Source organism: Petaurus breviceps, unplaced genomic scaffold (genome assembly GCF_028583685.1).
Source record: "Petaurus breviceps papuanus isolate PSGF00001 unplaced genomic scaffold, PetGlider_PUasm1.0 138, whole genome shotgun sequence".
In the NCBI taxonomy this organism is placed as follows: Eukaryota; Metazoa; Chordata; class Mammalia; order Diprotodontia; family Petauridae; genus Petaurus; species Petaurus breviceps.
In genome coordinates, this window is record NW_027185694.1 from 27,644,672 (window position 1) to 27,663,881 (window position 19,210).

Here is a 19,210-nt window from a genome sequence, read left to right on the forward strand (position 1 = left end):
CTCATTGGCACTTAGGGATTCAAGAGCAAAGGCCCATCTTCCCTTCCACTCCCAAGCCCTCAAAGTTCACGGTCTAGACTGCAGAATTCCCCCTCAAGCCTTGTCTGCCCCTGCCCCTCCTATGGCTGACCAGCCTTTGGTCCCCAGGCAGAAACTGAAGCTCCAGGACCCAGGCCTGCTCCCTTCTCCAGGCTGGCTGTGCCATGAGGAAGGAGTACCACACTATGGCCTGTAACAAAGACTCCAAGGATGGGCAGCCCCAGAAAATCAGACTCACAACAGGCCCTCTGGGTTCTCAGCTTCATTATCATAGCTCAAAGGAAGACCTCTCACTCCACCTAAAAATTTCCATCCGTTCAGCTGAGTCAACAATGGGGAAAACACTAAAATGTCCAGTTCTGCAGTCCCTGAGTAGGGCTAGTACAGTTCACCAATTCCAAGTTCTGACAAATGAACGGGTCTCTATGGGTCCAGCTAAGTCATTTCCAGGTTTGTCACCCAGGTTTGGAAAATACAGCAGCATTGAGCACTAGTCAGTCTCTTTGTCTTTTCTTGATTCCTTTCCAAACATCTGTGTTCACTGTGGCAGACAATACCTTTCCATTCTTTTCATCAAGGCTATCCTCATCACTGCTGCCTCCCTGTTCCTCCTCCTCCTCTCTTTCATAATCTCCTTCATCCTCTGATTCTTCTTCATCACTATCATTAGTCGTACTGGAAACAAAGAAGGTGAATGGTTGATATGCAGAAAAGCAAAATCAGCAGCTAAGTCCTGAGAAGATCTTAAAGAGGACAAGCTGAGGTCAATCACACACCAGACAACACAACAAAATCAAAGAAGGAAAAACCTACCTGGAGGGAGCCACAAGTCTGTTAGGATTTGAGAACTCTCGACCTGAGTCCACATCAAATGGATCTGAAATGTCAAAGAGAGTGAGCAGGTAGTCAAAAATCTCTCCACACCCACCCCTACCCCCCCCCTTCCCAAGCAGGAACTTCCAACACCTTTGTTCAATTCAACACAATAACATTAAGTGCCTACTATATACAAGGTATTATGCTAGACAATGGAAATGTTTCCTTTTCCTGGAGGAGGGGGATAGTAATGTACACAAAGAAGGACAGTACAAGGAAAGCAGACCAGGACCTTTGGTCCCACTAACTGCTAGAGTTGGAGAAATGATCAAATTAGGGAAAATCTCCAAGAAGAACAGCTTAGGAAGACAGGGATTCTGAGAGGTGGCAACAGAAGCAGGGCATTCCAGATGTGGGTGATGACTTGTATAATTACACAAGCAGAAGATGGAATGCAGAGTTCAGAGAACAGCTAGCAGTCCAGTTTGTTTGAAAAGTAGAATCAGAAAAGGGAATAGCAGGAAAGAAACATGGGTGGAAGCCAGATTCTGGAAGGCCCTAAAGCTGGACCAATTAGTTTGTACTGTTTCCCATAGGCAATGGGGATCCAATAAGGCAACACTTTAATAACAAAGATGTCAATTAAGCCCCAAATGAACAGATTCAAATGAGGGTGAGTGCTTGGTAAGAAGCTATACTACTGTGTCCAAGACAGCCAGGCCCTGTGGACACAGGGGAATCAGCATGGGCCAACAGAGCTCACCTATTTCCTCCTCAGGTTTCTCAGCTGCACCAGCCAGAAACTCCTTTTCGACCTGTAGTACATCCTCAGGGCCACTACAGGCTGCATACTTGTCTAGGAGCTGACCATTTAGGTCCAAAAATCCTTTCCCCCACTTGAATTTTCGTAACAAGATGATGGCAAGATCAGAAAAGCCTGTCATTTAAGAAAATAGGAAATCTCCAAACACCAATTCAGCCGACCCCAAATACCCTGAAACCATCCTATTGAAATGAGGGCCCATCAATGACCACAGCAATCCTCCCTTTCACCAACCAGACAGTGACAGTTCTCCATTTCAGAACTCACCCAGAATGCAAAAAGTGGCAGCAAAAGCCTCCACACAGGACAGCTTGCAGGGCCGCCCATAGTTGACAGGGTTGGCAGCCACCAGGTAGGGTAGCAAACGGAGGTGAGTCCCCCGCATCTTCCCAAAAGGAGTTTCTTCTAGTTTGGCCCAGGAGCAGTCAATGACTGCAACTCCACACTGAGCTACCAGCTGTCTACAAGACAACCACAGTAGGGGGCTGACTCATCTTTGAGGTACAAGGGACAGCCTCCCCACTCTCCCAGTCTTTCCAACAAGCCAAAGCCAAGCAAGGAAGGTTCCCTGTCCAACATCTGACTCCTCCCTCTACAGGACATGATGTGGGGCTACTGCTTGTTATGCAACAGCTCTAGTAAAATCAGACAATTCCAGAGCAGCAGCTTCTGCTCCAGTCTGCAATGCTAGCCCTTAATAGAATAAACAGATCACAGCCTTAGGAGCCTCTCTTCGCTGTAGGGTAGGGCCCAGGACCTGCTAACCCTATTAGAAGGGACCCTGCCCCTGGTAAATTCACAGCCATACTTATCTGCTGGCGATACATAATGGGTTCCCATGGGGCTGAGAATGAGGCCGTTGAACCTCTGATTCAGTCGGAGAGTTCGAACAAGACCTTGGCGGGCCAGTTTCCTGCCAGTGCATTTGCGGGGGTCACAGTGGCCCAGCTCCCACATGGCCAGGGGGCAAGGTAGCTGCAGCTTGGATGAGGCACCTTCAGCTGAGGCATCTTTTTCTACAGAGGCTGCACAAATACAAAACAGATCTCAGATACCTGACCCTTTAGTAGTAACATAGAACAATATTTTGGGAAGGAAAAGGTAAGGGAAGGCTCTGGCACCTCCCTTCCTTCCTCCCCTCCCATCTAAGAAATAGCATGGCTTAGTGGAGAGGACATTAGACTTAGAGTCAGGATGGGTTCAGTTCCCATCCTAAACAATAGCAGTGTGGCTCTGAAAAAGTGAATGCTGTCACTTATGAAATGGGGTAGGGGGCAAGGGCTCAGAGGGTTTGAAGGACTCTTTCAGTTCTAAATTGATGATCCTATGTTGAGCCAGATCTCTGCTTCTCTGTTCCTGTAACTCTGAGTCTCTCAAACCCTTTGAACAGGATCCAACAGTAATCCTACATTCATTCATAGGCTCATAGATCATAGATTCAGAGTTTTGTTGTGTCCTTTTTGGTAGTCTGGTAAAGCCTATGTTTCCTCTTCTTGGAATAATGTTTTAAACACATAGAATTACAAAGGAAACCAATTACATTTTTTAAAAAGTTCAGAGACCCCAGGTTAAAAACTCCTGATCTAGTCCAACCTTTTTTATTTAGCAGATAAAGAAATAAAGGTGCAGAGAGGTTAAGTGGTCTGCAGGGGGTGATGAGCGGCAAAGATGAGATTCAAATTCAGGTCTCCAGACTCTAGAGCTTTTCCCACCACATCACTAGGAACATTCCAAAACAAACCCGGTGGAGAGATCGAGCGCCTAGGGTTCGCGCCAGGCCACGCCACCCCACCCCACCCCAGCAGCGTCCTTTCAGCCAGGACAAGCCATTTAACAAACTTTAGGCACTTAAAGCGCGCAGGTGGTGGGGCAGAACAGAACAGTCCCCACAGAACTCACAGGATGTGGGCAGGAGGAAGGGCTGCCCACGGCCCCTAACCTTGGGGTCCACGGCTGCGACTTTCTGAGTCCCAGTTCACCTCATCCCCATCCCTCACCCCCTTTTGGAGCTTCGGGATCCCTCCAGCCCCTCCGCCGGTCTCTGAAGAAGCCTGAGGGGCCATCGCATCCCAGAGCCCCCCGATGTCCTCTCTCCCTCCCACCTCAGTCCCTGGGTGCAGCCCCACGGCCCTGGTGACCCCAGGCCTCCCCACCCCCTGGGGCATCGCTAGGGGATCCCACCCCCGCCCCTGGGGCAGTCCTGCACGCCGTCCCATCCCTGGGACCCTCTCACCAGCCCCGGGGCTCACCGAGAAGCGCCGCCTCAACCTCCTCAGTGAAGCTGTCCAAAGAGCGAGCGGCCCGAGAATAGCCTTGAGACCGCCGTCCACCGCCTTTGGCCCCCTCGGCGCCGGAGCCCCTACCAGACTTCTTCCGGCCCATAGCGGGACGGCAGAGGCGTGGTTACGGAGAGAAGCACTTCTCCACACCGCGCCCCACCAACCCCGGTGGAGGCATGCGCATGCGCGCTCTGGCGTATTTCCGGCTCCGCGGCCTCACGTGACCGGCTCCGCATCCACGTGATGACTATTTCTCAGCAGCGCGAGATCAGAGCACTATGGGGCTGGGTCCCGTGCTGCTGCTGCTCTGGTTGGGGCCGCGCCGTAAGTAACCTTCACACCCAGGGGACCCCTGAGCTCCTCGGGCTCTCGCAGCCTCCTGCCTCGCCCCCAGAGACCCAACCTCACTTTATTTCCTTCTTCCCCAGCCCTCGCCAGCGCAGGGAAAATGAAGGTCGTGGAGGAGCCGAACACCTTCGGGTAAGGGCCGGACCCTCCTGGGGAGCTTTCAGTGCCTCCGGGGAAGGAAGGTTTTGTCATTTCTGGAGAGGGGAAGTGACTTGGGCAAAGTCACTCAAGTCGAGGCAGATCAGAACGGGCTTCCCCAGGCCAGGGTTTTCCCTGTAACGCCTTTCCGCGGGGCAGCTTTGCCCTGACAGGCGAAGAGAATGCTACATTCTGAGTTTGTTGATTCCAAAAACCCGAGAACGTTTGACTCAACAGCGCGAAGAGTCGGTAAAGACGCTCTTCCAATGTTTCCTGTGCCTATGGTAACCACCCCCAGAGTCGCTTGGTCCAGTGCTGTCATTGTCAGTATCCAGTTCGGTATAGAGCAGCGGATTCGCTTCCCCCCGCCCCCATCCTTCGGACCGTGTTCTGCTTAGAGGAGAGCTTTCCTAGAGATGGTGAGGTTTTCCAGATCTGTTCGTAGATGACATTGTGTTTTTTGAGTTAAACCCTGCAGTACTCTAGGGCTTCCTCAGGGAAATCCAAAGCCACTTCAGAGAGATTGTTTTTAGCAGTCCATGAAGAGAGATTACTTGTGAACTGGACCCAGATTTTGGTCTGGTCGTGGTAGTAGTAGCAGTAGTAATAGTAGCAGCAGCAATAGATTTGACCCATCTTTTTAACAACGAGTCAGGCCTCTTGATTTGTGAATTATGGAATACCATTATCTTAGAAGTGGCAAAATATCAAGGAATCCAAAGATTCCTTGGGTGGATCATTGTATTGGGTAGATCATCTCTTGAATTTAACAAACATCATTTTTATTTATTTGTATTGATATTGTGCTAGGCAGTGGGAGATTTATCAAAAACCATCCAAGAATCATTCTTGATGAGAGGACTTGGGTGGGTTGTGAGGTATCTGTACTTTTGGAGGGAGCACCCACAAGGTTATGATTATGGATCTGTGAAAGTAAAATGGGAATAACACTCTCATTTACAGAGTAGTTCTGTAAACTGTTCCCTGAACTGCTTACTAGAGAAAAGTGAGTTGCTGCTTCTGTCACTATCACTGCAGGCACCTGCATGTCAAGCAATAAATTATCCCTTCTCCTTTGCTCAATTTCCTTTATCAGATAAGTTATACTAGGTGATCTTGAAATGCAAGGGCTCTTCTGCCTCCCAGACTCCTTACTACCATCATTCCACCATGGTGGACTTGCTTCAATAAAGACTAGATTCTCTATGACATTTAAGTCTCTGCTACCACTGCCATCCTTATTTGGCCTTGTCTTACTCATCTCTGTACCATCTCTCTCTGCCTCAGTAAATGTTTGGTAAATATGTGTGGACCATGTGTGGACAAGGACCATGGGTGCTCTGAGGAGGCAGAGCTGACTGAACAGGAATAATGTACTCTGGAAAAGCTTTGCTGGAGGAAGTGAAACTTCAGCTAGGCCTTGAACTACAAGCAGGATTTGAAGAACTGGGAGGTGGTAGTGGATTCCAAGAACGAGAGTTATCAAGTTAGCGAGCAGATCAGTTTTCTTAGCTTGCTGGCCAGCGCTGTTTCTTTTTCCCTGACAGATTGAATAACCCATTCTTACCTCAGACCAGTCGATTACAGGCCAAGAGAGACCCATCTGCAGCCTCAGGTGAGTTATGGCCTAGCTGCCAGCTTTCCCCAGCCCGATTAGGAAGTTCCCATATCTTTGTCTTTACTCTTAGAGGAACTTGGCAAAGGTCAAAGTAAAGGGAATGTAATACACATTTCAATCCAGCTTCTCTTCAGCTCAGACTGTGAGCCAAGCATTCCTCCTTCCAACCAGATAGGGCTGGGCCTGCAACATTGACCTAAAAGGTCCAGTATCGTAGCCTGGCATCAGTCTTTAGCTGTAGTAAGGGAATGTGGGGGGCGGGGAGGTGTTTCACCTGGTGTGGGGCATCTAGACTTTGGACATTGGAAGCCATCTCTTTCAATCCTCTTGACTAGGAAAGGTGTCCTGAAACTGACATGGGTTGGTGTGCAAGAATTACTGTATTTATTCTTAATGTATTATTTTATGTATTTGTATTTATTGGTGTATAGATATAAATGTATATTTATATATGTATATATAAATGCATATATATACACAACAATGAATATATACACATTTATTTGTATTGTTTACTTGTATTTATTTTTAAAGTATTATTAATTTTCATTGTTTGGCATATATTTTGCTTTATAGAAGACATCTTGAAAAAGCTGTTTGGGTTTTTTCTAATCAGTTTGTATTTTATATGCATGTTTAGAATTTGGTATTTAAAGGAATCCCAGGGCAAATTCTTTGAAATAGGTTGGCAACAAATTCAGATGCAGCATATGACAGTGCTTCAATAAAGTCCTGGTATGTGAGGCAGGAGACCTAGATTTGGGTTCTAATTTGGAACTGATACTAATTATTAATGCTAATGAATAATTAATACTAATTATTTGAAATGATCACATCCTCTCTACTCTCCAACATTTAGTTTCCTTTTCTGTAAAGTGAGAAGGATCATACTGGATGACTTCTTAAAGTAATTATCCTTCCAGCTCCAAAAGTGTGATTCCAATACTTGCTTTTAGGAAAATCTTCCCTGTAATTTGTGGCAAATTTAAACCTGAAGTTGGTTTACCTTGTTTTTACCCACCATCACCCACTGTCAAAAGGCTTTTACTGACACACCTCATATGTGAAGGTCACTTTATTACTGTAGGGTGTACAAACAGAAATGAAACAAGTTCCTTCCCTAGCATATGCTGAGTTAAATATGCAGTATGGATAGTAAGTACTATAGGCATTTGACCTGAGCTCTGAAAGGTAGGTAGGACTTACAAGTGGGAGGAACACAGGGTAGCTAGGCATCACAGTGGATAGAATGCCAGGCAAGGAGTCAGGAACATCTGAGTTCAAATAGGACCTCAGAAACTTACTAGCTGTGTGACCCTGGGTAAGTCATTTAATCTGATTGCCTCAGTTTCTTCATCTGTAAAATGGTGAAAATAATAGCACCTACCTCCCAGCATTGTGAGAATCAAACAGGATAGTAATTATAAAGCCCTTAGCACAGCACTATATAATACGTATATGGAGAAATAGGTAGATCCTCTGCAGGGAATATCAAGCAGCCCATCCTGCCTAAGGCAGAGGGTTCATACAGTAGAGCAATGGAAAAAGGAGTCTGAAGAGTGTCACTAAGATTTAAACCTTGTCCTGTTTTGAGTAAGGAGAGATATATCAAAGTTGTATATTCAGAATACTAATCTGACAAGTTTTGTAGGATGGATTACAGAGGTGAAAACCAGACTATTGTAGTAAGTGGATGAGAAGGAGACCTAGTACCAGAGTGGTAATAGAGAAGAGGAGAAGAGTATGAGATCTTGTGGAGGAAGAATCAATTTGTCTTGGAAACTGATTGGATATGAAAGAGCAGAGTCCAAAATGAGATTTTGAGCCTGGACAAATGGATAAGAGATAGGAAATTTGCGAAGTGAAGCAGATTGGGGGTTGGGGTGTGTGTGTTAGTTAATAGGTTTATTTTTTTCAATGTTGAATTTAAGATGACAATGGTAAATAAGAGTGGAAATGTCCAGGATGAAATATAAGAGAGAGGGCAGGGTTGGAGCTTTGAGAGTCATCTGCATAAAGCTGTTGATAGGTCTCCAAAGCAGAGGCAAGAACTAAGCTCTCTTAGAGGATGCCCATTTGGCTCAAACTGAAGGAAAATACAGAGAAGGGAAGTTAAGATAGGAGGGTAACCAACTAGTGGAGTATTACTGAAGCCCAGGGAAGATAGTGTGATAAGTAGATGGTTTATTCACTGGTTTCACATGTTGCAGTAAGAAAAAAGATGAAAACTAAGGGGAGACCCCTGAATTTGTCGGCTAGGTCTTTAGTGAATCTAAGTTTCTGTGGAGTGGTGGGACAGAAACTAGATTTTAGGGGGCTGAGCAGATAGGTACTGTGAAAATGTAGGTAGTGAACATAAACTAATCTGTTTGACAGTGAAAAAAAATGGGGGCATCTAAAAAATGTTTTTAGGATTGGGGAGACCTAAATATATTTGTAGGCATAAAGGAAGAAGCTAGTTTTGAGGAATTAAAGTTGTAGGAATAACTATTGGAAGTGAAAGGGATTCATTATAAGTACAGAAAGATTTTTGAGGCAGTGTTTAGAATGGGTACAGAGAAATATTGAGGTGTGGAGAAGAGAAATTTGTGGAGTTAATTTCAAAAGTCTGGGTTTTCCCAGTAAAATAAGAAGGATAACTGTTTATGGTAAAGTGAGTGGAATTGGAGCTTGAGAGAGAAAACATTAGAAGACATGCTGTGAAAAATAAGAAGTATAGAATGGAGTTAGCTGGAAAAAATGACTGCCCAGTAGCATTCAGTAGGCCAAGGAATAACAACAGAAAAAGGTGTTGTGAGTAGACAGATTATTATGCCACACTTGAGTAGCATATTAGTCAAGAGGGTCTTAGAACTTCCTGTTACCTACCCCACATATTGTCAACTGCTGTGAACTTAGGGAAAGCAAACTAATTTTTAGTATTAGTCTGAGCTAAGTGTTGTTAGACAAATGGGAATTAAGAATTGAATTCCAGACTATGAACTTCCCATTTGAGTCTATCAAATCAAGGCTTTTAGGAGGACTCCTTCTACATCAAAAAATTTAAGACATCATTCCTCCCCACCCTGCCACAGAAAATACATGACAGGGGCGGCCAGGTGGCGCAGTGAGTAAGAGCGCCGGCCCCAGCCCCGGGAGACCTGGGATCAGTTCCAGCCTCAGATACTTGGCACCCACACAAAATAACTGGCTGTGTAACCTTGAGCAAGTTACTTAACCCCAGTTGCTTTAAAAAAAAAAAAAGAAAATACATGACAAAAAAGTTACTATGAATTTAGAAATCCTCTTAAATGAATTTCTATTTTATTAATCACAACAGCAACACATGCATTTAAAAATTGTTACATATATGTGGAACATTCGGTCTACATTAGATAGATGTTTGCTCAAATTCACCATACCGAATCCCCCTTTGGACAAAGCTCAGAACCTTGCTTCTAGTTGATGCTCAGTTAATGGTAAGTAGTAAATGGTTTTCTGTAGGAAAACTCACCACCTTCCCACCTCCACCTCTACCCAGAAGAAAAGCTAGATCTAGGAGTAGAAGTGATCACACTCTCTTCTCCCCACCTCCTACTCAAGCCAGGTTTATTTACATTAAAATGACATACTCTATATCCCCTTCTCACGGGGCCAACAAGGCCTTGATGCTTAGCTGTATGCTTGGCCTTCTCTAGAGGTTAAGTATGGGGAGCCTACCCTCTTGTTTGGTACAAAAGAAAGTCTACTTCCAGGCTTATAATGAGAAGTGAAAATGGAGTTTGAAGGAAATATAAACTACCTTTTTTTAGACATAGTTTTAAATCAACACAGTGTGTCTTCAGGATGAAGGTTTTATGTCAAGATCTCTCTCCCTTCCCCTTACCTCAGGTCCTGCACATCTCTTCAGACTTTCAGGCAACTGCTTCAGTTTAGTGGAATCCATGTGAGTACAGGGAAGGTGACGAGGGCAAGTTCAGAACATTTACAGACGTGGAAGTTATGACCTAAGGCCCTTATGTCTCCTTCCAGGTACAAGTATGAATTCTGCCCCTTCCACAATGTCACACAGCATGAACAGACTTTCCGTTGGAATGCCTACAGTGGAATTCTGGGGTGAGCTCATTGGCTATTAGTCTTTTTTGAAAGAACGAAAGAACCTTCCCCAAACTCGGTAGATTCTTGTTCAGGATAAATGGTGGGGTGATCCTAGAGACTAACTTCTGAGAGTAGGAAGCAGCCTCCTTCCCCCAACCCCCAACCCATTTTGGAAAACTACAAAGAAAGAAACCTTTTTTTAAAAATCTGTAACTTGGGAATAATAATACAGTGTTTACTTCATAAGGCTACTATGAGGCTGCTCAGATGAGATAATGTATGTAAAGCATTTTGCAAACCTTGTATTATGCATGTCCAGTGTTATTGAGGGAAACGAACGAGAGTTAAAAAGGATTTTAAAGTCAATTCAGCTAATTCTCTGGGCAGCTAGATGGCTCAGTGGATAGAACACTAGGCCTGGAATTAGGAAGACCTGAGTTAAAATCTGGTCTCAGACACATTTACTAGCTGTGTTACCTTAAGCAAGTCATTTAACCTCTCTTTGCCTAATGTGCTGGAGAAGAAAATGGCAACCCATTCCAGTATCTTTGCCAAGAAAACCCCCACAGACAGTATGGTCTACAGGGTCACGACAAGAATGACTCACTTAGACACAGAAGAGAACTGACTTGTCCAGGGCTTCGGTGTTCTGCCATACTGTCTTTTTGGTGGAAGCCTATGAGATATGTTAAAAAGGAATTTAAGCATCATCTTTTCTAAGTAAATTTTTATCAATTATGTTTTGGCTAACTTGTTCATTAGTAGTTAAATGTTAGACATAACTCTTAGTTTTCATGGATTAGTGTAAGTACTGCTTCTTGAGTAATAATGGGTTATATTATTTCCCAGGATTTGGGATGAATGGGAAATTTTCAACAATACATTTACTGGCATGTGGATGAGAGATGGAGATTCCTGTGGGTCTAAGAACAGGCAGACAAAGGTACTTACTTTGGTCCTCAGAGCAGTATATGCTAAATGAAGCAGGATTTGATGGGGTCTTTGTCCCTCCTGGGTCCTTTTTTTTTCTTTATTTCTTTTGGGACAGTGTCCTAAAAGGGCTTGATTTCCTCTGCTTCTAGAATTTCACAGGGCAGCACCAACCACAGGCATCATTAAGCTCTTCATGTGGAGGAGTGTTCTGAAGGGAGAGACACCTCCCCTCCACTTTGGTTTATTTTAGCGCCAGCTAACTAAGGAATGTTGTTTACAAAACCATTTAAGAGTTTTGCTAGAAAACCAGGGCTATACAGTTGCAAATGATAGATACAGATGGAAAGGTTCAGTCTACCCTGTGCAGAGCCCTATCTAGCAAAACAGTCCTTTGCTAATAAGGTTCTAGATATCAAGGAATAGATACAGACACATTCGCCTTAACTATAGGGTTTGTGGAATAATATACAAATTATATAGATATTTTTATATGGGGAAAGTAGAAAATTTGTGTGTCTTCACCACTAGGTCCCCATATTTTTCTGACTTGGGGAAGCTAGGCTGTAAATCCAGAAAGGGGGGCTGTCTGGATAAACCTAACTGTTGGCTGGATCACAAATTCTAGGTAGAGGCTATAGGTTTTATGACCAGTTAGGCAGAGGAAGCTGAGTCATCCTACAAATGCACCAATCTTAGAGGAGGTCAGATAGGGCTAACTACAAACTTCAGTGGAATTCTTTTGGAGCCAGGGGCTGAAATCATGACAATAACAAGTCACATTCCCTCCATCTTCCCTTCCCATCACCTGAAGAAAAGGCCTAATCAAATCCATATACATATTTCAAAAGCCAATAAATAGGGGCTTTGCTTTGGGGGTAATGTTTTATTTTATATCTTCTCTTTAGGTGGACCTTGCCTGTGGAAAAAGTCATAAACTGGCCCGAGTGTCTGAACCAAGTACTTGTGTTTATTCTCTAACCTTTGAGACACCTCTGGTTTGCCACCCACATGCTTTGTTAGGTAACTGATAATTAATAATAATAAATACATGGTAATGATAATGGGATTTGAAAAAGAAGACTGCGGCCTCCCAAGCTTAATGGCTAAGACTAGATCTTACAACCTCTGTCAGAAGCCTTAATCTGAGCTGGACTCTTGTAAGCTTTCATGATCACTGTTTCCCTTTCAGTTGCTCTTGTCCACTACAGTATTTGGGTAATTACTGGGTAGGACAGTAAGCCTAGTGCTTTTCCCTCCAGTGTATCCAACCTTGCCAGAGAACTTACAGCAGAAATGGGATAAAACAGAGCAGTCTCTTGCTGATGAATTAATTACCTCACAGGTAAGAGAGAGCATTTGACTGGTGGCTGTGTACACACGTGGTGTCAGATTCTGGTGTGTTCAACTCATGGGTTTATTAAATTTCTTTTGTTATTTATTTGAACTTTGTAATTATCACTAAACTGAGCTGACTCTGGGGGTTATTCTTTGCACTTTTATGTGTCCTTTTCCTCTAAACACAGGGATATGACAAATTGCTGAAAGAGGTGTTTGAAGAAGCAGGCTATTTAAAAGCTTCAACAGAAAAGGAGACTGCAAATGCAGAGGGAGATGCCAAGGGTCCTGAGTTTGAAACCCTGGAGAAATGTAGTAAGGTATATAGAGTACAGAGAAGTGTGGGGAAGCCTGGTGGCACAGTGGATAGAGGGCTGGGCCTGGATTCAGGAAGACTCATCTTCCAGAATTCAAATCTGACCCTCAGATACTTACTAGTTGTGTGTTCCTGGGCAAGTAAATCAAGTTACTATATGCCTCAGTTTCCTCAGCTATCAAATGGGGATAACAATAATAGCTCTTGTCCACTACAGTATTTGGGTAATTACCTCCTAGGATTATTATCAGGAACAAATGAGATCATATTTGTAAAGTGCTTGTTATATATTAAGTGTTTAATAAATGCTTCTTCCCTTTCCCTTCCCCTTGCTTTGCCTAACTAGTTAGCCATCTAGGTGATCACTAATCACAATCTAGTAATGGCAGAGCAAGGAGTTTATGTCTGAAAACAGAAGTCCTGTATTTGAATTCCAGCTTTCCCATTTATTGTCCATGAGACTTGGGGTAAAAATAACTTAACCTATTGGGGGCTTTTTTCCTAATCTTCAAAATGAGGATGTTTTGGGAGTATGAACTATAAGATGCTTTCCAGATCTCAGTCTTGATGTAATTTTCATTTCAGGAATATGAGGAACTTTCCAAGGAATTAAAAAGACTGAAAGACTTGCTAACTCAGAATCATATTGTGTACATAAAGCCCAGAGGTAAATCTGTGTGTGCTCTTCAAGCATTCCCTGTATTGACTGCTGTTGCAGAACAGGTTTGATCCTAATATGCTAATTACACACAAGCCTTAATCACTTTCAAGTCTGTGTGTTCTGCCATCTCTCCATCATTTCTGGGAGGTAGTGGGAAGAATATTCTGTAGAGAAAAATGTATTGTGCATGCTTTTTGGTGTCTTTGCAGAAAGCACCAATGCTGAACATCTGGATTACAAGACACCTGCAACCAGCTTCCCAGTTTGGAGTAGTACCAGGCCCCCAGAGCATCTTCGAGGAGACACTGGCCTTCAAAATGACCTCTTGTAACAATTCGCAGGCAGAAAGCCTGAGGATTCTACGTTGATTCATACAGACATGATACACACTTCTGTATGGCAGAGAGGAAAATAAGCTTTAAGGTTGCTTTGGTGCTCCCAAGGGACTGAATCCTACCTACTAGACCTAGTTCTTAGAAAACTCTTATCTTTTATGGACATCCTATTGTTCCATCCTGGGAAACCAAGATATGAAAGAAGAGGACCTTGGAGACCAAGTAAGCTTCCCTGCCCACTCATCAAAAGAAATCAAACAGTCAAACCAGGAAGAGAAGCAACAGGTCATAGAGCAAGGCTCTTTGGTGCTAATGAAAGTTTAAGGCAAAGAATAAAAAACACTACAGGGAAAAACTTTTGTAAAGGCACAATTTGAAGTAGGAATAACTTATAAATAAAGAAATGAACAAATGAATGAATTTAGTGACTTACTGATGAAGGAGGGGAAAGCTGGTTCCTGGACTAATTTTCAGTACCTTACCTGTGTAACCACCTCAGCTCAGAAAGGAGGGCTCTCTCTTTCCTGAATCTGGTTGATTTTTCTCAATGAGACATAGGACAAAATAAAGATTCAAAATTTTAATTCCCATACTGATAATAAAAATAATTCCATGAATTCTGTAAACCATTGCATAAATGCTATAGTGTAAAAAAATTTAACAAGTGTTAACAATTTTAAACAATTCATTACAAGTAAATGATTATGCATTATAAATACTACCTTCTGGGTTAAGGAAATTCCATTCACAATAACATTCTCATCTAAACACTCAAACCATATTAGCGGCTTTCATAAATTAATACATATGAAAAGTCCATATTGAATTAAGGTCTTATGCTGACCACAGTTACACAAATATATTGTGACAATATTACTACCAATATTTAACACTAGATAGTTGAAAAAGACAATAGGCAACAAAAATGATGATGGAATAATTTGAACATATCTATAAACACACGGCTCAAGCTCCTTTTGAAACCAGCACTCCACTGATAGAACAAGAGTTATTTACTGTGAAACCCACCCTGAGACATTGTCATCTCTCTGCTCCCTGGCTACTTCAATCCACAGAGAACACGGGGGACCTGAATAGCATTTACTTCAAAAACTTTCAACCTGTTCTTTGCCACATGGTCTTTTTGTGAGTTGTTCTTCCCTACAAGCACTGGGGTGATTCAACTTCATAGAACTGGGAACAATGAGCAGATTAATATTATAACTGTCTTGCACCTGTTAAAACAGTTTCTCTTTAGCAGGTTTACTCAGGCCAATTAAACCTGTAACATTCCCTTTTAAGCATATTTCCACTAACTCTAATAAATGTATTTTCCAGTATTAAAACTATCACTTTGGAAAAGACTGGAAATTGCTCTCTTGGAGGTCCCATTATTTCTAAGGAACTGAAACACAAATACAGACTTAAAGTGGCACAGAGAAAGCATCTTTCTTATGTAAATGGTTCATTCAGCACACCCAGGGAACTTGCCAGAATAATAGCATGTGGTAACAAAGGACCAGGCGGCTTACTCTGGGAATTTCACTCATAGGTACATTTCTTTGGTCTCTCCTTTTTCCTCCCAGTCTTTTAAAAACTCAAATTTCAGTCTATGATGAGCACTACAGAAACATAAGGACACACACCTGCAACTCTTCTCACACTGAAAAACTATCAGTGATTATTCCTACATTGAGAGCTAACACAGGTGTTTACTACCAGAAAATCCAGGTCCTATGCCAAATGTGCTTCTTAATATGGTGGGCCTTTGGGAAGAGGCCAGCCCCTATCTTCTCCTCGCTGTGTGAAGGAGATACCATGGGAATGTTAGCCCTGGAGATAAGTCATCTCCTGAGAATTAGCCAAATTCAACAAAAAGAACTGACCACATTAGCTTATGAAGATCTAAAGCTTAATTGTTCTAACTCGTTCATAATTTGAAAAGTCAATTATAGACAATAAAACACTGTCCTGTTACTCCAAAAAGGCCAAATAAAAGGCCTAAAATGAGAAACAAGTGTATAAATATTAATAAAAATAAAGAATTTTAAACAGTGATAACAGTAGCACAAAAATATATTTAATGTCTAAGTACTGAACTAAAAGCATTGAGGCCTATGACCACTTTGTAATATAAATTGGAATCATCTCACTACAATTAAAAACAAAAACCCTTCACTAAAAACTAAGTACATAGTTACCTTTGTTAGCACAATAGCTGCAGAATGTTGTGGTGCCACATTCTTCTATACTGAGATAATAAAACCATTGTCTAAAATCAGTTGTATGTTTTAAAACATTTTAAAAAATCAAAACATATACTACCTTACAATACATTCTAATTTGGTCACTGTTAAAAATTCTTACCTAGTCACTTTGCACTTTTAAAAAATGCTATTAATGTTTAATAAAAGTCTTTGGCAAAGCCCACACAAGTATAGAAGTCCATTAATATTCACAGCAAAGCTTGGTTATTCAAGTACCACTTCATCTCTCCTGGCCTTCCCCCCAACTTGTCTCCCCAATCTCAGTCTCCATTTGGTGAATCAAAAAAAAAAAAAATGCTGTATTTCTAAGCACCACCTAGACCTGTCTGGAATCAGCAACCTGCTTTGCTGAGAATAAAGTTAGTCTGGGTAAAGTGAAGCCATTTTTCTTAAACGTTTAACATGTCAATAAAAATGTCCAAATCCAAACCAGGAACAATGAGAGTTAATTCTCATCAGAAAATATTTTAATATTTTGTTCATATCGTATTGCATAAAGATTTCTAGAAGTATTTGTTCCCGGATCTGCACCCTCTGCTTATTGCCACAAGAGTATGATTTATTTCTTCTCCCTGGTTTATAACTCACCTTGCTATAGCTTTTTGTGCTGAAAAGGCTTACTGGATGAGGGGAAAAAAAAGTCCAGGCTCAAGCCTGTCTCCTTTATCAATGAGCTCTCTCCCTCCTTCTATCCACCACGTCAAGGGTGTACTGACCAAAAAGGTGCTGGGTCTAGTCCCTGGTGAACCACCTTCCCAGGGCTGCCCTTTAGGCCAACCTCCTGTCTAGGCCCCCAGCTCTTGGAACTATTCTGATTCACATAGCCATATGCCAAAATTGTGGTTAGTCTGGATTTGTTCATTTTCAAGACTTTTTTTGCAGAGATTAAAATAAACTTTGCTGGTCACATGAATGAACTTCTTATGTTGAGAACAATAATTGAACATACAAATTGAGTAACACAGTAGAAGGTCTTTTCAATGTCAGCTGTACCTGTGTCACACTCATATTTGTAGAATAAAACCACTATTGTTAACATTTTCCTATACCAAAAGCTAGTTCTATGAAAGTAACAAAATACAGTGTTAACATACAGTAAATGATTTCTCCTGAATTGCATACTCCCAACGGTCAGTGTTAAATATGAATGACTATCAACATCTCTAAAAAAATTACAAAGCACCATTGCCTGATTAAAGACCTAAATAATTTGATCACCAGAACATAGCTGTGTAGTTTAATTTAATTTTAAAAATTCTAGTGTCACATCCCTTACAAGATATTATATTGAGTTGCTATCATTACAGAAAAGTAAGGATTTTTGTTAGTATCAAATTGTCTTGCACATTTTTAAGGGATAAAAGAACAAAACAAAAATATAAGCTGTTTCCTTCAATTCTTTTGCAAGGCATATAGGCACTTGGAAAAAGTGGCCATGGATCATATAAATGCATGATAGATCTCTCTTAAAATCATTTCATTAGGATTACAAAACTCCAATTGGAATATGTGCAAATGCACATGTTTAGGAAAATTAGTTCCTTTCATAAAATTAAAAACCTATCTAAATGCTTAAGTATATGTGCCTTTCAATAATCACTCTCTTTGCTTATAAATACTATCTGTTTGCACTTAATTTGAAAACTGTAAAAATCCTAGGCAAGTTTTTCACTACTAGATAAATGTTCATTTAATAAGTACTAATTTCAGAATATGAAATCTAACAATATATTTACCATACTATGATTTAACAATAATAAACTGATATGAAATATTTTAAGTTCACAGTACACATATAAAGCTTCATATTATCGTATATTAAAAAAACATGAAACCTAGAAAGCAGCTTAAAGCAATTTAAAACAACATCATAACCTCTAACTAAACCCCCTGGTTAACAAAGTGCTTTCACAAGAATCAAACTTCTTCTAATAACCTAGTAAACAGTAGTGTTAGACTGATTCCAAAATACTGGCATGATTTGTAACACACACACCAAAAGTTCATGGGATTAGAGGGACATTTTTCAATGAGGTGGTCTATTCATGTAACACAGAGATACTTTAATTCCCCACTGAACAACATTCAGAATAGACACCTTGACTATGCTTAGCTCAGAGGGAGAACCTGCATGGACTGAGCAGATGAATTGGTTCTGTGTGTGTATTTTTAAGGGTTTTGAGGATCAAAGTAGCCATGAAACATTAGGACATGGTTGGTAAAAAGAAGTCAATGTGTAAAGGCAGTCAAATAATAAGTCATTAAAAAAAAACTACCATTTTCTATCTCCTTAGAGGTCCAGATTGTGATCAGTCTGTCACTAATAAATGTACTACATCTGTCTTTATATAAAATACTAGGAACATAAAATAGTGTCCTTAATTAGTTACCATGATATAGCAGATGTCATTTCATACAGAGCTACAGCCTTGAGTACCAGAGCCAGGGGTCACCACTTGATCGGCTGGGCCTTGCAGTAAGGACATTCAGGCTGGCTAGAGACACAGTGCTCACAGAGGACATAATGCTGACACGGCTGCAGGACAATGCTACGGTCATGTTCATGGCACACGACACATTTTTTTGAATGAAGTTGGAAGATTACCTGTAGTAATGAGAATGATTTTTCAGAAGAGGTTTTAGAATATAGTATGTCTCTCATCAATCATACTAATAATCTCAAAACCCAATGCACAGGCAACCTCTCAAACGTATTTATTCACGACATTTTATAAACATTACCTGATTACCCCATGATGGGGACTCTGCTGGGGAATGGGGAAGATACAAATAAGCTTAAGACACAGTTCCTGCTTTCAGGGTTGTGGTAAAAGGACCAGGCATGTGCAACATTTAAGTAATCATTCGAGACAGTATAGGATTAGTGGTAAACAAAATATATGATGAAGGAGTTCACAGCAAGGGGAGGTCATCATGAACTGGAATAGTTAGGGAAGACTTCCTTGAAGAAGGTGGAACTTAAGCTGAGCCCTTTGCAATTGGTAAAGTTTGGTCAGGCAGAAAACATCCAGCCAGGGGAATAGCTAAGGCATGGAGGTAATGATGTATAAATATGATGCAATTAGGGAAGGAAAGGGAACTGACCCATGTGGTCAGAGAAATCATGATACGAAAGATAAAACTAATTGGCTGAAAATAACATGAGGACAATCTTTCCTACTGATAAACAACATATTGAAAATAGACCACATATAGCCTTTGGTT

General features: G+C 41.6%; 3 protein-coding genes across 3 annotated transcripts in view; 1 reads left to right on the forward strand and 2 right to left on the reverse strand.

Annotated features, from left to right (window-relative positions):
• Positions 1-286: 286 nt before the first annotated feature.
• Positions 287-4,158, reverse strand: TSR3 (TSR3 ribosome maturation factor). The gene is made up of 6 exons (XM_069108784.1): positions 3,928-4,158; positions 2,487-2,703; positions 1,946-2,139; positions 1,619-1,792; positions 853-916; positions 287-714 (listed from the first exon to the last, which is right to left on the reverse strand). The coding sequence occupies exons 1-6, from the start codon at positions 4,058-4,060 to the stop codon at positions 534-536; spliced, it is 963 nt and encodes a 320-aa protein (XP_068964885.1). The 5' UTR covers positions 4,061-4,158; the 3' UTR covers positions 287-533.
• On the forward strand, positions 4,155-14,134 carry GNPTG (N-acetylglucosamine-1-phosphate transferase subunit gamma). The gene is made up of 11 exons (XM_069108802.1): positions 4,155-4,281; positions 4,386-4,437; positions 5,991-6,058; positions 9,932-9,986; positions 10,073-10,156; positions 10,988-11,081; positions 11,977-12,091; positions 12,331-12,413; positions 12,595-12,726; positions 13,308-13,389; positions 13,593-14,134. The coding sequence occupies exons 1-11, from the start codon at positions 4,236-4,238 to the stop codon at positions 13,712-13,714; spliced, it is 933 nt and encodes a 310-aa protein (XP_068964903.1). The 5' UTR covers positions 4,155-4,235; the 3' UTR covers positions 13,715-14,134.
• Positions 14,135-14,283: 149 nt separating this feature from the next.
• UNKL (unk like zinc finger) overlaps positions 14,284-19,210 on the reverse strand; it is a 122,893-nt gene continuing 117,966 nt past the window's right edge. Inside the window, 1 exon segment of the mRNA XM_069108776.1 lies at positions 14,284-18,590. Coding sequence (XP_068964877.1) covers positions 18,435-18,590 — 156 coding nt within the window. The 3' untranslated portion in view covers positions 14,284-18,434.

Excerpts from the sequence above, each read along its gene's own strand:
- TSR3 (XM_069108784.1), bottom strand. The coding sequence starts at position 4,060 with ATGGGCCGGAAGAAGTCTGGTAGGGGCTCCGGCGCCGAGGGGGCCAAA. Across the intron at positions 2,140-2,486 it reads TATGTATCGCCAGCAGATAA|ACAGCTGGTAGCTCAGTGTG; the intron begins GTATGGCTGTGA and ends GTTGTCTTGTAG. Across the intron at positions 1,793-1,945 it reads TGCCACTTTTTGCATTCTGG|GCTTTTCTGATCTTGCCATC; the intron begins GTGAGTTCTGAA and ends CTTAAATGACAG.
- GNPTG (XM_069108802.1), top strand. The coding sequence starts at position 4,236 with ATGGGGCTGGGTCCCGTGCTGCTGCTGCTCTGGTTGGGGCCGCGCC. Across the intron at positions 10,157-10,987 it reads GCCTACAGTGGAATTCTGGG|GATTTGGGATGAATGGGAAA; the intron begins GTGAGCTCATTG and ends ATTATTTCCCAG. Across the intron at positions 11,082-11,976 it reads CTAAGAACAGGCAGACAAAG|GTGGACCTTGCCTGTGGAAA; the intron begins GTACTTACTTTG and ends TCTTCTCTTTAG.